At 33.6% G+C, this 19246-nt stretch overlaps 1 protein-coding gene across 1 annotated transcript in view; it reads right to left on the bottom strand.

Annotated features, from left to right (window-relative positions):
- Positions 1-19246, bottom strand: part of LOC140446337 (odorant receptor 13a-like) — a 38009-nt gene that overhangs the window by 9661 nt on the left and 9102 nt on the right. The window contains exons 3-4 of the mRNA XM_072538880.1: positions 17797-17968; positions 5124-5502 (exon numbers count right to left, since the gene is read on the bottom strand). Of these exons, the coding sequence (XP_072394981.1) occupies positions 5124-5502; positions 17797-17968 (551 nt within the window). The remainder of the gene's footprint in view (positions 1-5123; positions 5503-17796; positions 17969-19246) is intronic.

Below are 19246 nucleotides of genomic sequence, written 5' to 3' on the forward strand. Positions count from 1 at the left end.
TACGATCAGAGGATGACAGATTGTTAAAGACAGTGTTTTTTGAAAGACCAGATGGTAGAAGATCAGTAGGCCGACCGAGAAAAAGATGGAAGGATGATGTTGAAGCCGATTTATCAAGAATTGGGGTACAACAATGGGAACTAGAAGCGCAAGATCGTAGAGGATGGAGGCGATAGTGGATACGGCGAAAACTCAACCCAAGTTGTAAAGCCAGTGAAGAAGAAGAAGAAGAAGAACATATACATTATAAAAGCATGCTAACACTGACAAACTGAAATATTTTGTTCCGTGGTTGACATTAGCGGCTATATTCTAGTTGCCCTCTCGTTAGCGATGTCCGAAAAATAGTTTATGGACATGAAATATAAAAAGAATTAATCAAATTTTACGATGGAAAAGAAAACTAACAAGTAACTCAGTAACTTTTGCGTGTATGTTATTTTTAAAGAGAATGCAGGTATGTAACAAAAGTATATAGAAAACCTACACATGACCTACACACATTTGATTGACATAGGAGCTGTCAACAGTTGTTGTTTTCTCGTGGTTCGATATTCGCATTCTCAAACGACTATAGGTGGCAGTACTTGTTTTGAAGGATGGCGGACAAAACAGGGATATCGTTTGTTGACATTGTTAGTTTGATAGGGAATTACTTATCTTCTGATAACTTTTCTTCTTATCGCTCATTATTTTTAAAATTTGATGAAATTTCTAAAAGTTTTAAACTCTAATTTATCCAAATATCTATTTTGACAGCAGTTGGTAGCACGTTAGTTTGAGAACGTGAATACATATATACATATAATTAATCCGATACATCGGTAACAGTGAATATCTAACGACTTATCGATGTATTTTATTCGATAAATCGAATAAACACTTTCACCATTTATGTATATATGTAAACTAGAATGAAGATTTTTCAACTCTATTCAAGGGATCTTTTCCAATCATTCCTATTACTTACTAACTGTTACAACATAAGCGCGGAGTTTTGTAGTCAAGGAAGACGTGATTCCAACTTGTTATAATTTAAAATATACATCGGTATTTTTGCATTGATAATACTAACATCATTTATATAATTTTGAATTTCTCATTAACCCCGAGACTTTACCTTTTCTAACTGGTCAGTAAATTTGGTCGATGGTTTGTCTTCCCGCCTTCTGAACGCTTATTTTGCCTTGCTAGGCAAAATTCCATGTCCCGTTTCCATATTTCAAAACCGGATGGATCACGATTAAGCTAAAGATATTCTTTGTATTCCTACGTATGTTTTCAAATCACAAAAGTCACAAAATTATTTTCGGTTATTACTGCATCCAGATATTTAAAACTTGTCTCTCTCTCTCTTATCCATTTATGGTTACTTGTTAATCTTCTGCTTCCCCTTTGTTCTTTGCATGAGCATAAACTTAAATTTTTCTCTAAAAGTTCTTAGTCATGTCTCTCCGGCATGGCATTTAAGAGCTGTATAGGAATTTTTCAAGTATGGTAATGATCTTCTAAGTTTTCCTAAATCATCTGTATAAGCTAGAGTTATTCTATTAATCAGAGTTTCCCATGTTTATCTGTTAACGTTTTCATTCCTTCAAGAGCCGAGATGAATAACGAAGTAGATGTTATATCCTCTTGTCTCAAATCGATTGTTATTTCTAGACATATTGTTTATTACCCTATTGCTTATACAGGCCTATACAGGTTTCCTCTATTTACTCAATTGCATGCGTTTTTAAAGATGTAGAGCTGGTATACAACTACATTTGGTCGTAACATTTTTCTAGTATTTGTCTCAGTGTGAATATTTAATGAGTCGTAGAGCGGTCGATTCGAAAACTACATTGATAGTCTTCATGTAGTACCTCTGAAAGTAGAGTAAACCACTTATTTTTGTAAAAATTTTACATGGTGTACTCAACAGGATGATTCCCACGTAGTTTGTAAATATCAGCTTATCTTCCTTTTTATGGATGGCTCCGATGATACCTTCACTCTAATCTTTTAGCATCGTGTCTGGTACCCATACCTTTTTAACTAGATGATGAATTTTATCAACGTGAAGGCTTCTCCTTGTAGCGTATTAATATTTCAATAGCAACTGCGTTACAAGCGGCTAATACGCGCGCCATTTTCCCAGACTTCTTATTTTCATAGATCATTCATATGAAGACAAAAAAGAAAGAGAATATAACGATTCCTAGGACACCCAGTCCGGTTGACAGTCAATTTCGAGACCTGACTTGTATTGTAAGATCAACACTCAGTACTAATAAATATGATTCTCGCTTAGCTCAGGAATCCTACGTCATGTGTAGTACTGTAGTGAAGGACAAACCACCAATAACTGCGATAAGATGTTCGATTGAGAAGGGTACCTAAATAACTCACGAACTGTAGGCCAAGATTAATCGCCTAAGGGCTATCTATTTTCAAACATATTTTATGTTAATTAAATAATTGTCTTCATCTGATAAAATAGTTATAAGTAGACTTAGGCAAATATGCAAAATGCATATATTGCATATTTTGCATATTTTATGCAAATATCAAAGAACGAATCAACGAACTACTAAACGAAATTAAAGAGGATATAGTATTTAAAATAAAACAGCAAAGGGCAAAACGACTAGGATATATATGGAGATCAGGACCATCTACGACAATATTTTCAATATTGGAATAGACACCAGCTGGTAAAAGAAGACGTGGAAGACCAGAATCAACATGGCTACAAGAAGTAACAAATTATCTCAACAGGGCGGGCGTACGGCAATGGAGAGAAAAAACCAGAGATAGGAAACAGTGGAGAAAAACAACAGGAAAAATTAAATAAAGTAAATGAGGACTGATCTACCTCGTAACATAGATCTAGAGAGCTTAAGCGGCGTAACCCCGTGTGGGGTGTTTAGCCACAATATATATAATATTAGTGACAATTACTTCTACGTATGTGTTGACGAAACCACTGATTCGTCAGGAAGATATATTGCTCATTTAATAATTGGTGTTATCAGTGATCAGATCTTACCAAAATCCTATTTAATTTTATGCAAGTAATTGGAAAAAACCAAATGTGTAACAATATCACGTTTTATACAAGAAGAAATATCAAATTTTTCTCTTCCTGTAGCTGTTTCTAGCATAAATTATTGCTTTTTTATCCGATGCTGCACCATATATGGACAGACAAAATTTAAAAATATTTTATACCAACTTAATTGACGTTACTTGTTTAGCAAATGGAATGAAAAGAGTAGCTGAATAAATTAAAATTTCCTGATATCAAGCATATAAAAAGTATTCCTCAAATCTCCTATAACAATTCAACTTTACAAAGAAACGCTTCCAAATATTCCACTTCTACCAGAACCCGTTCTAAGACGATGGAATGGGGAACATGGTTCAAAGCCCCTTTTTTAATTTAAACTATTTCGTAGATTTAAAAAATATAATTGACGCTTTAACGGATGAAAGTTTCCAATCTCTGCTAGATGGTAAAAAAATTTTCTTCGGCAGCAACTTTCATTTATTAAATCAAATTTTAGTTTGCTTTTACTCATTAAAAAAACCATTACTCAATAAGAATCGTCAAAGTTGTCCTTGGCATAGCCTTAATAAAAGAAATTAGACCAGCTTGTCAAAATGTTAAAGGTAACAATAGAAAATATATTTTTCAAAAATTTCAAACAATAATTAAAACTTTTTGTTTTGTATTGTTTATGTCCCATTCTTGATACAGAGAAGAATTGGTAGTTAAAGTATTCTTCCTTTTTTAACTAAATTGGAGACCTGTATGCAAAGACTTTATGCATTCGGGTTTTTTGTACGGCATTAATTCATGATTATTGTTTTTGGTAATATTTTAGTACTGATTTCTAAATAATTGCCCTTTTCTACATTTGCAATGGGAACTTCTGTAGATAATGCTTTATTATCTGAATTTTCGCCCTTGTTACTGATTGCAGTAGAATAGTCGTGTTTCTGTGTATAATGACTATTTGGTGGTTCTGAGTCTTGTGATGAATCACTTATTTCTGTTGTATCGCCCGAAGTATCAATATTTACAATAAAATAAGTATTTCCATTATTAGAAGTATTAGTTTCTTGTCGTTCTTCTTTATCTCGTTTTTCACCAACATCCTGAATTTCTTTTGGATTCTCCGTAGATTCTTTTACTTCATAAGTTAATGAAACACTTTTTTTGTACTTTTCACACATATTACTAACCTCCTGGGTGTCTTTTTTTATAAAACCATATAACAGAGCCACAGTAAAATTGTATGATTCAGAAACATGGTTTTTTATTAATAGTTACAGTTTTGGTACATAGAATAGTTAAATAAACAATGTTTAAACAAATTAACAACAAAAACGTCAGAAACTTGCTGAAGTTGCTGACGTTTTTGTTGTTAAATTTTACGAAGAAATAGGTTTAGAACCAAATATTTTTGTGAATTTAAAATATGCTTCCATTACATCCGTTGATGTGGAAAGAAGTTTCTTAATTTACAAATATATGTACACAAATAGAAGCCATAAGTTTTTATTGGAAAATTTTGAAAAACATTTATTGTGTCGATAACTTTAAGGAATAGTATTTTACTCTTTTACTATTTTCATTACAATGAATTAGTAGGTACATTACAATTAAGTATTTAGTTTTTAGATGTATTTATACTATTTTTTAATTAATAAAATAAACATTAATTAATATACCATTATTAAATATATGTATATATGTAAAAAAATGCATATTCTCTAAAAGAACTGCATTTGTACTGCAAATTTTGTGGGTGAATTAGTGTGGGTAATTTATGCGCATATTTTTCCTTTTTTTTTGAATATCTTTGAGTATAGTTATAAATATAATATTCTCATATCAAATATCCTTTTTATCTTAGGTTTCCCAGTTATCTGAGGTTTTTCTGCTACTTCCTTCCAGGTACCAGTAGAGAACTAATTGTGTATTACGATAATGATTTTTAATCTATATCATCAAATTTTAAGAATAAGGGATATGTGAATATACCATCAGGTACCCACCGTACTTTTTTAACGGACTCTCGTGCAAATCAGGCCCTAGATAAAGAAACTAAAAAAAACGAATGTTAGTGAATTACCTTAAAAGCATTGCATGATGCTTCACACATCTAACCAAATATTCTTTTTCTGTATAACCATAGTACTTTCGCATGTCTTCCTTATCCAGAACTCTTAGTTTCTTATTAACTTCTGCCATGGCATCGGTGTTATAGACAAGAAAACATTGTTGCAGAATGTAAAACTGGTTGGCAGTATAAAGGCAAACTGCGAGTATTAAAAAATCAGCTGCAATAGTTCCCACATATATAAAAAAACCTATACATATTGCTTGTAACGTAAAAAAAGCCCAAAAAGTAGAATCGTTGAGCCAACCGAGTGGGTATGATGATGGCAATGGTAAAGTTTTTTCTGAGAAAAATAACGGCCGAGTCCATACGACTGTAGTAAATAGAAAACCTGAAATATAATTATTTCTACGATTATTCAATGGAAACATGTTTAAAAGCTGTAAGCTATTTTTATTTAACAAATTCACAATAATTGCCCATTGATAGAAACACATAAGTCTCGTTGCAAATAATATACGAATCTAAATATTCACATCTCCCCCATCTGCCATTATATTACGTACATTTCACTCTTATGAAATCATGATAAACATATCCATTTTGAAATCAGTGATTAATCTAAATTAAGAATGAAAATGATGCAAGAAAAAACAACAGAGATAGAGAGAAAATACAATGAACAAAGGAAAAGAGCCAAAAGCATAATAAGATCTAAGAAAAGAAAATACAATGAAGATAAATTAAAATGTATAGAACAGAGCTATAAAAATAGAGAAATTAGAAACTTATATCAAGGGGTGAAAAATGAGAAAAAGGGATACCAAGGAAAACCTGTACACTACAAAAACAAAAATAGAAGGAATTTAGTAAGTGACGAAGAAATATTGAGCAGATGGAAAGAATACTTTGAAGAACTTTTAAATGAAATTCCCACAACAGAATATGAAGAGGAAGAAGAAGTGAAGGAAAATGTCGATCAAGAACGAATAGAGGAAAGACCGCCTAACGAAAAAGAAATAAAAGAAATAATAGAGAAACTAAAGAATAATAAGAGCCCAGGAAGAGATGAAGTAACAGCTGAAATGTTTAAATATGGAGGACCAGTACTAATTAAGCATTTGGAAAAGTTGCTAAAAGACATATGGGAACAAGAAAAATTACCGAAGGAATGGACCGAAGCGACACTGTGCCCTTTTCACAAAAAAGGCGACAAAAGTTTATGCCACAATTACAGGGGAATAGCCCTACTAAATGTTGCATATAAAATACTTGCAGTATATATAAAAGATAAGCTATCTCAAAATATAGATAATGACATAGGGGAATATCAATGTGGATTCAGAAGAGGGCGCAGCACAGTGGATAAAATTTTCCTACTGCGCGAAATACAAGCAGAAAGCTACGAATATGGGAAACCTACAATGGCCCTATTCATCGACTTTAAACAAGCGTTCGATAGGATAAAGCGCAAAGAAATATACAAAGCACTAAGTGAAATGGGAATTAGTGAAAAACTGATAAGAATGGTAAAAGTGACACTCCGAAAAACAGAGAATAGAGTTAAAATAAATGGCGAAGAAACAGATAAGTTTGAGGTCAGTGAGGGGGTGCGACAAGGGGACCCACTGTCATCGCTGTTGTTCAGTATCGTCCTCGAAGTTACCATCAGAGAAGCTGGAATCAACAGGTCAGGACTTATATATCAAAGAAAACACCAATGCTTAGCATTCGCTGACGACATTGTACTGATAGCCAGAAGTAAGCAAGAATAAAAGAAATAATAAAAAGATTAGAAATGAATGCGAGAAAGAAAGGGATGTACATAAATGAAGAAAAGACCAAATATATGGAATGGACAGAAAGAGATTACCTACAAGAACAATACCTGACAGTAATAAGAGATGAAAAAACATATAAATTCGAAGAAGTAGAAATATTCCAGTATTTAGGAGCGACATTCACGAGAAGACCAAATATGAAGGAAGAAATTCAAGCGAGAATTATGGCCGGTAATCGTTGTATTTTTGCACTAAACAATTTATTAAGAAGCAAAAACATATCTAGAAGGGCTAAGATAAGAATATATAAGACAGTAATAAGACCTATTGTATTATATGCCAGTGAAACATGGACAATGAACAAATCCGAGCAAGTCTTGCTGCAAGTCTGGGAAAGAAAAGTCCTCAGGAAAATATTTGGAGGTTAATTATGGAATGGTATATGAATAAAAAGACCAAATATGGAATTAGAGGAGATGTATGGAGAGCCGAATATCGTAGGGATCATAAAGTCACAAAGACTGAGATGGTTAGGACACATCCAAAGGATGGAAAACACGAGACTGCCAAAAAGAATTCTAATGGGAGGAATAGGAGGGAAAAGGAAGAAAGGAAGACCGAAAACCAGGTGGAAGAAGGATGTTGAAAAAGACATAGAAAAACTTAAAATACCAAACTGGAAAAACAAAGCAACAAACAGAAAAGAATGGAAAAGAATAGTAACCCAAGCCATGGGCCTTCTAGGCCTGGAGAGCTAAATTATATATATATATATATATATATATATATATATATATATATATATATATATATATAGATTAATCTACAACCTTTCAGTCGGGCAACGACTGGTGTATTCTGGATTATATAGAGTAAACCTACCCCTTTTTTCATAAAATATTTAGGAACGTCAAATATTTTTACATCCAGAAAGAAACTCAATATTTCAGCCCTCTTAAAAAGATGAGGTATTAAGGATTGTGGATCTCACAGAATTGTACAGGATCTAGTTGTTAATTCCGGCAATGTTCAGGAGTCGAAAAAACAATACCATTGGCTACCTTCGTGTTCTTGGAGATACCGAATAGGCTCTGCACATTTTGTCTCCAGTATCTACGTCTCATTTGTGTGAATTATTATAATCATCATCATATTTGGCTCGACAATCCTCTGTGGATCCTGGCCTGCTCTAAGATTAGTTGCCATTCTGTTCGATTTCTAGCAACGTGTTGCCATCTACTGATGTCTAGTATCCCTAATTCGGTCTCAACTCCATCTAACCACCTAATTCGCGGTCAGTCTCTGCTTCTTCTTCCTATAGATATTCCTCTCGTTAGCATTTTAGCAATCATGTTATCAGGCATTCGTATTATGTGCCCGGTCTATGAACGTTACGACATCTGATTCATTAAAGAGTTCATCAACAGTTCATCAGTTTTGCTCCACTGCCCTTGATCGTTTATAGCTCCAAATATTTTTGGGAGTAGTGAGTAGTCCTTAGTAGTGTTTTGTATATAATAATTTTAGTTTTTCTTTGGATATATCTTGAATGGAATTGTTTTTGGAGTCCATAGTATTCCCTATTTGTAAGGTTTATTCGTCTTTTAATTTCTTCGCTTGTTTTATTGGTAAGTACATGTTGCTTGTACTAAGCACTAAGTACATGTTGCTTGTAACCAACATGTACTTAGTTTTGTCTTCGTTGATGAGTAGATCGACCTGTTTCGCCGCCGTTTTCAATTCTAAGAAATATTGCTCAACATCTCGCTTGCTACACCCTATTATGTCAATGTCATCAGCGTATGAAGGCAATGTTAAATAGGAGGCAAGCCACTAAAGGTTCTTGCATAGATATTTAAGCAATAATCTGAATTTTTAGTTTCGAAAACTAAGTAATATTTTTTTGTCTCGATCGAGTTTTTGTTTTTATTCTTAGATGGCGCCGTAGCGTCTGTATGAAGTTATTTTATTATTATTATTTGTCGGAAAAGATTTGATTTTATGGTTTACGATTTTACGAGAGGACGAAATACGTATAAGCCAATCAGAGAAAGCAGTATACTGAAATCAAATATTAACTGTCTTTTTTGTATATATATATAAGCCTATGTTCCTACACGGTCTAGGTACCAGAAATAATAGAGGAGATAGACTTGTACAATTCTGCGTAGAAAACAATCTGTTAATTGCCAATACGTTCTTCAAACAACATCCTAGAAGGCTATACACATGGAAATCACCTGCAGACAGAAAAGACAGAATTGTTAGAAATCAAATTGACTTCATTTTGCTCGATGACACCTTTAAGAAATACATACAATCTACGAAAACATACCCTGGAGCTGATATACATAGCGATCACAATCCAGTTATAATGGATTTTAGATTAAAAAGATTTCTCAAAGTCAAAAAGAAAACAGTGACAAGAAAAATAGACATCTCACAACTGAAGAACCCTGAACAGAAAAAAGAAATAAGTATCAAGCTTGAGGAAGAAATAAAAACGATCGAAAACTTGGTACAGACAGACATTGAAGTAACATGGACTGCTCTAAAAACAAAAATAACAAAGATACAAGAAGAAGACATCGGGTTCATAAAACACAACAAAAAACAAGAATGGATAACGCAAGAGATCATGAACCTCATGGACGTAAGACGAAAACATAAAACAAGCCCAATAGAATACAAGCGAATCAACAAAATCATTAGAAAAAAGTGCAGGGAGGCGAAAGAAAACTGGATGTCAACAAAATGCCTAGAAATCGAACAACTTCAGGAAAAATACGACACCTTTATTATTCATAAAAAAGTAAAAGAAATGACAGGTAGACACAAAAAGAGACAAGCAACAATATTAAAAAATGATAATAACGAAATAATTATGGGTACAGAAGACAAACTAGAGAGATGGAAAGAATACATACAAACTCTTTTTGACGACGATAGACCTTGTTCTCCACCATCCACAGATAATCGAATAAATGAAAAAGGCCCAAAAATAACCAAAGAAGAAGTGATTCATGCAGTAAAATCTCAGAAAGATGGAAAAGCCACCGGTCCAGACAATATCAATGTCGAAGTACTTAAACTAATTGCAGATAACGAAAGTAAAAGCCTAGATTTAATAACAGCACTATTCAATAAGATATATGACACAGGTAAAATACCAACAGACTGGCTAAAATCAACATTCGTAGCATTACCAAAAAAATCGAATTCCTCACAATGCGATGATTATCGAATATTAAGCTTGATGTCTCATGTCCTTAAAACTTTTCTCAGAATTATCCATTCACGAATTTACAAGAAGTGCGAGTTCCAGATGAGTGACACTCAATTCGGATTTCGAAACGGATTGGGAACACGAGAGGCTCTTTTTGCTTTAAATGTGTTAACGCAACGATGCAGAGACATGAATGTGGATGTATATGCATGTTTTATTGACTATCGAAAAGCATTTGACTGCGTTAACCATCAAAAGATGATCGAAATTCTGAGAACAACTGGAGTTGACGAACAAGACTTGCGAATTATCTCAGAACTATACTGGCACCAAACGGCAACAATTGAAATAGAGCACACAACATCCGAAGACATACAAATCCGACGAGGAGTGAGACAGGGTTGCGTCTTATCACCGCTACTCTTTAATTTGTATTCGGAGTCTATATTCAGAGAAGCATTAGACGAGGTCCAAGGCGGAATTAAGATTAACGGAATCAGCATAGACAACATCAGATATGCTGATGATATCGTCTTAATAGCAAGCAACGCACAAGAACTATAAAATATAATAAATGCGGTAGTTCACCACAGCGAAATGTTCGGTTTACATCTAAACGTTTCCAAAACTAAAACTTTAGTATTTTCAAAGACACCAATAAACGTACAGGTGTATGCCAAGGGTCAAATAATAGAACAGGTAAATTCCATAAAATATTTGGGAACAAATATCAATAGTCAGTGTAATCCAAAAAAAGAAATCCTGTCAAGAATCGAACAAGCAAGGAAAACATTCATGAGCATTAATACATTTTTTACAAGATCAGACCTTAGTCTACAGCTTAGAATCCGAATGATCAGATGTTACGTTTTTTCTGTCTTACTGTATGGCTGTGAAAGTTGGACAATGGACTCTGAAATAGAAAAAAGAATAGATGCCTTTGAGATGTATATATACAGACGAATGTTGAGGATTCCATGGGTAGAAAGAGTTACTAATGTTGAGGTACTTCGTCGCATGTGTAAACAAAAATAATTATTAAGAATAATCAAAGAGAGGAAAATGCAATACTTGGGTCATGTGCTGAGAGGCAAAAGATATGAATTACTTCAAGTTATACTGGAAGGAAAAGTACAGGGCAAAAGATCAGTAGGAAGACGCCAGAACTCGTGCCTGAAAGACCTGAGGAGATGGTTCGACCGCTCATCTGCAGAGATCTTTCGCGCAGCAGTTTCCAAAACTACAATTGCCATTTGGATCGCCAACCTTCGAAAGGAGACGGCGCAATGAGAAGAAGATGTTCCTACAGCCTCTACCGCTTCTCGCATTTCGACCGCCATCATTTTCTGTCCATCGATTCGTCTTCTTTGATGGCTCTATCTCTCATTATGTGCCGTACATTTTCTTCCCAGTCAACTGAAGGCCTTCCCCTTCTTCTTCATTGTTGTCGTATGTAATTTAAAACTTTCTTTGGCCATCTATCTTCATTCATTCGCTTCACGTGACCATACCATACTAGTTAGCTCGTTTCAATTCTGTCTACACTGGAATATACAGTATTTGTCCTCCTTATAATATCTTCATTCCTGATATGATCTTTTTTGGATACACCATACGCTCTTCTTACAAAATTCATTTCTACTACTTCTATTCTTTTTCTATCTTTTTGCGTGATCTGCCAAACTTCTGCTCCATAAGTCATAATAGGCTCTACCAAGGTTCGATAGATTGTCAATTTCGTTTCTTGTCTAATATCTTTAGACCATAGTAGAGAGTTTAGAATGTTTACCGCTTTTTTTCCCTGCTGCGTTCTGTTTTCGATGTCTCTTTTGGTAGTGCCTTCTTTAGATATTATAGATCCGAGATATTTATATTCATTACATGTTTTTGTGTTTCTAATTTCTAACTCTGGATCTTCTTTATCATCTCCTATTTTAAGATACTCTGTCTTTGACATATTCATATTGAGACCCCATTTTTCATATTCTTTCTTTAGTTTTCTAAACATGTAGTCCATGTCTTCCTCATCATTCGCTACGACTACCTGATCATCTGCGAAAAATAAGGTTGTTAGACATTTACCACCGCCTATGTCTATTCCCATTCCGGATACTTGTTTCCTCCACTGTTCTAACGATGATTGAATATATATATTTTAAATAAGGTCGGAGATAGACAACATCCTTGTTTAAGTCCCTTTGTTATTGGAAATGATTCAGATATAAAGTTTCCTTCTTTAACGACACTTCTTGCATTTTTGTATATATTTGCGATAGCATCCACATACTCTCTACTGAGACCTACTTTCGTCAATTTTTGAAGCAGTTTTTTCAAAGGTACCGTATCGTATGTTTTCTCTAAATCTGCAAACAATAGGTAGGTTGATAGATTCCTTGCCTTCCGTTTTTTGATTACCTTCTGCAGAACGAATATACCATCAATGCACGATCTTCCTGCATGAAATCCATTTTGTTCTTCTATGTCTTCGTATTCTGATTCTATTCTTTCTTTTATTATTCGACCGTACAACCCCCACACTGAGCTGATAACAGTTATTCCCCTATAATCAGAGCATTTGCGTTTATCCCCTTTCTTGAACATTGAGCTGATGTATCCAACATTCCAATCATCTGGGATATTTTGTCCTTTTAAGCATTTATTAAATAGTTGAACCAACATTTCATGTAATATATTTGGTCCATACTTTACCAACTCATTTGGGATGTCTCCAGGTCCTGCTGCTATACCGTTTTTCGATCTTTTAAGGGCATCACTTAACTCTCTGGTTGTTATCTCAATTACTTGTGTATGTTCGGATATTTCTTCCATTTTGATCTCTTGGAATTTAACTCTATCCTTTGTCAGTAAGACCTCATAATGGTGTTTCCACTGTTTTAGATCTATTAACTGTAAATTAGATTTTTCCTTTCCTTCCCTCCGGAGAGACTTTATCACCTTCCACTCTTGTTCCACCCATATACCTATCCACCTCTGCATATCTTCGATCCCACATCTCATTTTTACTTTTCACTACTTCTCTTTTTACATCTCGATTAAATTTTTTATATATGTTGTAATCTTCCTCCTTTCTCGTTGACATTCATTTCTGATAAGCAGTTTTCTTCTTGTTTACTAACGTTTGCATATTCTCTGACCATCATTCTTAATTTTTTGTTTCATGTTTGTCTTTATCTCAGCCTTATGTCAGTCTCATGAATGCATTTTTTAAGTTGCTGGTATAATTCTTCGGCTGATATATTTTCTCGATCCTCATTTTTTATTTTGTGGCCAGTCGTAATTTGTAAAGAAATTTCGTTGAATCTTCTTTTAAGCTTTCTAGGTTATATTTAAGGGATGTTACTTCTTGTCCCTTTTCTATATTCTGTACCTGAGTGTTATTGTTTTTGCGATAGTTAACTATCACGTGGGCCATAAGTAAACGATGGTCGGATCCACATTCTGATCCACGGTATAACGTTACGTCAGTTGTTTTCAGCTTCAGATTCCTAGTAGGTTGTATCCACGTAAATTTGTGGATGTCTATATGTTGAAAAAAGCCATTCATAATTTTGAGAGACATTGTTTCACAAAAATCTCTAAGATGCATTCCGTTGTCATTGGTTATTTGTTCCCCATATCTTCCTACGACTCTGTTATTTTCTTCTCTCCCTACTCTGCCGTTTAAATCTCCTAGTATAAAGATTTCACAGTTTTCTTTAACTTCAGAGAGTATTTCATTCATCTTGTTGTAAAAATCGTCTTTATTTTCTTGATCTGCATCTTCATTTGGGGCATACACTCCGCCAATTACGATGTTGTGCCCATCCATTCATTCAGTTGGAAAATAAAAGAAATGCATGTGCTACGATTACAACAGCTTGCAAACGTAAAACAAACATTTTATAATAGACTAGGTTATTGTCTTGCAAAAGAAGGTGGTATATAATATAAACCTTTTATGTAGTTTACTTGTTATTTTGTACAGTAGAATATATTTTTTGTTTTTCAATTTCTTTAATTGAATTATTTATTTGTGATTTGTAACTACTTTGAAAATAATCCTTTTTTGTTATTCAGTGGGCATAGCCACAATAAAAACAGCCACAATAAAATTCTTCAAAGGTTTTTTATTGCATTGCAATAACTTTAAATCATTTACGTAGATTTACATAGCAAAATTAACTCCCTCGATCCACACCCAGAGTCTTAATTGATACTAAAATTTAAAACGTCTGCGGCCTTGACGACAGCAGTGGGCTTGAGAAAGTGCAGTTGCTACACTTACCTCAATGTACATATCGCACACCTAGTTCAATAGTGCCACAAGTGCAAAATATAATAATTTCGAGAAATGAGCAAAACGTTCTGTAGCAAACGAGTTATGCCTTGTAAATAATTTATTTTTAGAATGACTGGCTTCAAAATTACAATTTAGTTAGCAAATTATAAAGTTATTCGCTGGATCTTATTACAATTTATTAAAAATAAAACGTTAATTGACGAATTGAAATAAACGATCTTTCCACAGATCCTTTACCATCTGATTTTCTCCAAGTTGTTCTAGTAAATTTGTCACCAATATCCAAGATATTCATGAAAAACTTTTTGTAGACTTTAACTACTAATACCGCGGTTACTGTCTTCAACCGTTCTTCTGTATTTAGTAACCAACTTTTCCAAATGGGAAGCAATAAATTGTCTTTGAAGAGCGTTGTCTTTCAAAGTCCAGAAACGTGAATGTATATCATATCTATCAGCATTGCTGAATTTTTGGCTGTATTTTGTACGACATTTTTCTCCACATGCAGGTTTTAAAGTCTTCCCACGTTTTTCTTTGTTGCCCACGTACATTAATACTTAATACAGTTATATATATATACAAGGATTTCCACAGTTTTCACTGTATTTCTTCACTCAACCGTTTTCTCCAATTTTTCCTGTTTAGCCAGTCCCCTTCCTGTAGGTTTCTTCTACTCATTGCTTCGTCCACCTCATCTCTGAAAGATCTTCGGGGTCTGCCTCTCTTTCTTCTTCCTATCGGGCTCCACTCTGTTATTCTATTTATTCAGCGATTTTGGTCTGCTCTTCTGACATGTCCGTACCATGTTAATCTCTTTTGTTCGATGTAGTCTATTATGTCGGAGTTCATTCCCATTCTCCTCTTAATCTCCATGTTATTTATTCTGTCTCTTCTTGTTACTCTGCAGCTTCTCCTTAGGAATTCCATCTCTGTTGCTCTTATTTTGTTTTTGGTTTTCTTATTTATTATCCAATTTTCACACCCATAAGTGAGGATACTTCTTGTCATGGTATTATATATTTTTTTCTTTGTTTTCATGCTGATGTTCTTATCCCATAGTACCGGGTTCAATTTTCGTATGCAGTCTCTTGTTTGTCCTAGTCTATTTTTTATCTCTTCCTCCGTTGTTCCTTTGTTTGATATTATGAAACCTAAATACTTATACTTGTCTGTTCCTTTGATTTGTTTACCTTCGTCTATTTCCAGCTGTTTTATTTCTGTATTCTCCGTTGTTAGGTATTCAGTTTTCTTTAGGTTTATTTCCATCCCATTCTTTGTATATTCCTGCTCCAGTTTTCTCATCATAAAACTGAGGTCATCCTCGTCTTGTGCGATCACTATTTGGTCGTCGGCAAAACTTAGCGTATATAGATATTCGTTCCTTACTGGTATACCCATTCCTTCGCACTTTCTTTTCCATGGTTTCAGGGTTTTTTCCAGGAATATTTTGAACAGGGTGGGGGATGTGGAGCAACCCTGAAGTAGTCCCTTTGTCGTCTTAAATGGCCTGCATATTCTATTGCCCGTTTTGATAGCTACTTCGTTATTCTTGTAGAGTGCTTTTACCGCGTTTATTAATCTTCGTGGAACTTCGATGTCTTCCATTGCTTCCCATAGCTTGGTTCTAGGTATTGAGTCATATGCCTTCTTAAGATCAACAAAAGCCAGATGGACGGATCTATTTTTGGCCATTATTTTTTCTATTAGTTGTTCGACCGTGTAAATGTGATCTAAGCATGCTTTCCCCGCTGTGAAACCTGCCTGGTCTTCTCCGATTTTATCTTGTATATATATTTCTAATTTTTCCTTTATGGTCTTTCCATACAGTCTGCCTATAGACGATATAATGCTGATTCCCCGATAGTTTTCGCAGTTTTTTCTATTTCCTTTCTTGTATATTGATGTCATATATGCTTGGGTCCATTCTGCCGGTAAGTCTTCTCCATTCAGTGCTCTCTCAAACATTTTATGTATCATACGGAATAACTTTTCCGATCCGTTTTTTATCAATTCATTTGGTATTCCGCCGGGACCTTCTGCTTTTTTGTTCTTTAAAGTTTTGATCGTTCTTTTTACCTCAGCTAGGCTTAATTCGATTTCGTAATTTAATTTAATTTAATACAGTTCTGTAATTATATTTTAAGCAATGTTAAAAACTGTACTGTTTTGATATTAGTTCACAAACTCCAACAAAAAATAAAATTTTGAAAAGTGTATTATTAGAGAATATAGCTGCTCTATGTAATCATCTTGGCGAGGGTCTGTATGTAGCTTTTCTTGATGTTCAAATGTATTTGCCGTATGATTTGATTGTACGGGTAACGCAACCGGAGTAAGCTAAAAAATTGCATACATTAAGTAAAACCTCACTGATTTTTGTTGAAATACAAACCTCCGTCAACACAAAGGGTATGTCATTCATAACCTCAAAAACCTCTGAATTTTCTCTCAGATTCTCGTCATCTTTAGTTTGCAAAGCTAGTCCAAGCATTTTTCTTGTCCTTGACATCGTGTCTTATAATAAAGTTAATAATAATATCACTATACACTGTTTTCAGACTTTAAATCAAATAGTTTTACACTAAAAACGTGGATACCTCGTGCATAAATAATTGAGAACTGATAAAATCGTACCACTAACTTAACAATGTTTGCAGTAGTGGCCGTATTGAATTACATCGGTTGTATTGTGGCGGAGTGTATTATCGCCACACCTCCTAGTTATGGCCATATTGCATTTCAAAACCCTACAGTGTAATACCGAAGTATCTTACTTTATACTTATTCAAGACAATATTTCAGTTAAGGCTGTATTGCATTATATAGGCAACCTTTTTAAAGCCTTAACTCAAAATTAGAATTTTTTGCAGTTGTGGCACTATTGAACTAGATGTACGATATATTGCCTATGTCCAGCTGAAAGATTTACGTAATATATATATATATATATATATATATATATATATATATATATATATATATATATATATATATATATATATATATATACAATTTTTTGTTTAGTATCGACCGTATATTATTTAAAATATTTTGTTGGGTATATGTCATGTTCTATCGGTCTGGAATTAAAACAATTCTGTTTTTTAGTCACTTAATATTTCGCCAATTTATTATTGGCTTCATCAGAAGGGCTCTACAAATTTATAAAATTAATTTGCTTATCTCTTTGTTTTAATAAATTTGTAGAGCACTTCTGATGAAGCCAATAATCAATTGGCGAAATATTAAGTGACTAAACAACAGAATTGTTTTAATTCCAGACCGATAAAACCTGACGTATTTTTTCACTCCAGAGTAATTTACCATGCATTCCGGACACTGGTTTTGACCTTATTTTTGATATTGTAAATTACATACCTAAGAACCACAGCGTTCCAATTACAACAAATCCCACTGTATAAATGCCTTTAAATCCATCTTTGTCTGTTGTGTCCATTATGTCGCTTGGCCAGTACTCAATACATATTTGGTTAATGAGTTTCTTAAATTCCTTCGATTTACAGGCAATTACTGGCATTTTAAGTAATGGCTAAAAGCAAAAAATTGTTTTATCTACGCAAATAGGTGGACAACGAAACTCAATTGTTTTCTCGTGTCCACCCAATTGACTTAACAACAATAATTTATTAATTAAATTAGTGGGAAAGCATTTGACTATGACCTGCATTTATAATACAAATCCCTATACTACGTATTGACCTAATGCGTCGCTTCGGATAAAAAGAAAATATAAAAACATAAATCTGCCTTACAACAAACCGTTAAAACAGTAAAAAACTATAGACTACAAGCCCATGGGACATTTTTATGTGTCATTTGACCCAGCATAAATCATTTATAAATCAATACTACAATATTTATGTAATAACAACTTTAGAAACTATGCCGTCAATTTTTATTGGTACAGGTGGCTACAAAGGTAAGGTAAACTTACCACTCAAGGAAAGAGGGGTATTTTGATCAAACATTTTTATACGGCATTTATAACTTAGGTAGGTAATAAAAAATAATGACCTGCGACCTAATGTCCTACAAAAATATTGGTACCAGTAGCAGGGACAATCTTTGATTTTCGAAAAATTTTTCCTTACCCCATTTTCGGTAATTTGGTACAGTACGGCATTCATACACATAGTTTCGGATCGTTCTTTAGATTACTTTTTTTGCAGTGCCGTACAAATTGGCAGGTACCTGCAGGTACCTATTTAATGCGCACCTCCCTATTTTTAAGTAGTACAAATTTTAGACATGCCTAACATTTTTCACGTGCTTATGAAAGAAAAATTAATTTACGTCTGATATTACGATCAAAAATTTCTGTACGGCATTGATATATTTTGTTAATATTGACATCAATTATCAACAAAAATAGCTTTAAAAGTACAATATTATAGTCCAGGTTGTGAGGCCGCTTTCATAGGAAAAATGTTTCTGAACCAGTTTTTTACGGATTCCTGTTCATAAATGTCTCTTTAAACAAATCAGGCAAAATTTTTGGACAGAAATTGTTTAAAATTTTTTTTAAACAATTTCCAAAAAACATGTGTTTGTTTCAAGAAACATTTTTGAGATTTCTTGGGTTATTTTAAATAAAAAAGTATGTTGTCATTTTTCTTTTAAAGTTGATAGATTTTAAGTTATAAACAATTTAAAATATCAAAAAAAATGAAAATACGCACTTTCGAGGGTGGAATTGTTCAGGTTGCCAAGTGCCTAAATTGAAGAGCATTTTAAGAAAGTCTATTAAATTTATTTTGTTCTTTTCATTACCAAGAAATTTATCTTAAGATAATTAATAATAATAAGT

Source organism: Diabrotica undecimpunctata, chromosome 7, assembly GCF_040954645.1.
Source record: "Diabrotica undecimpunctata isolate CICGRU chromosome 7, icDiaUnde3, whole genome shotgun sequence".
In the NCBI taxonomy this organism is placed as follows: domain Eukaryota; kingdom Metazoa; phylum Arthropoda; class Insecta; order Coleoptera; family Chrysomelidae; genus Diabrotica; species Diabrotica undecimpunctata.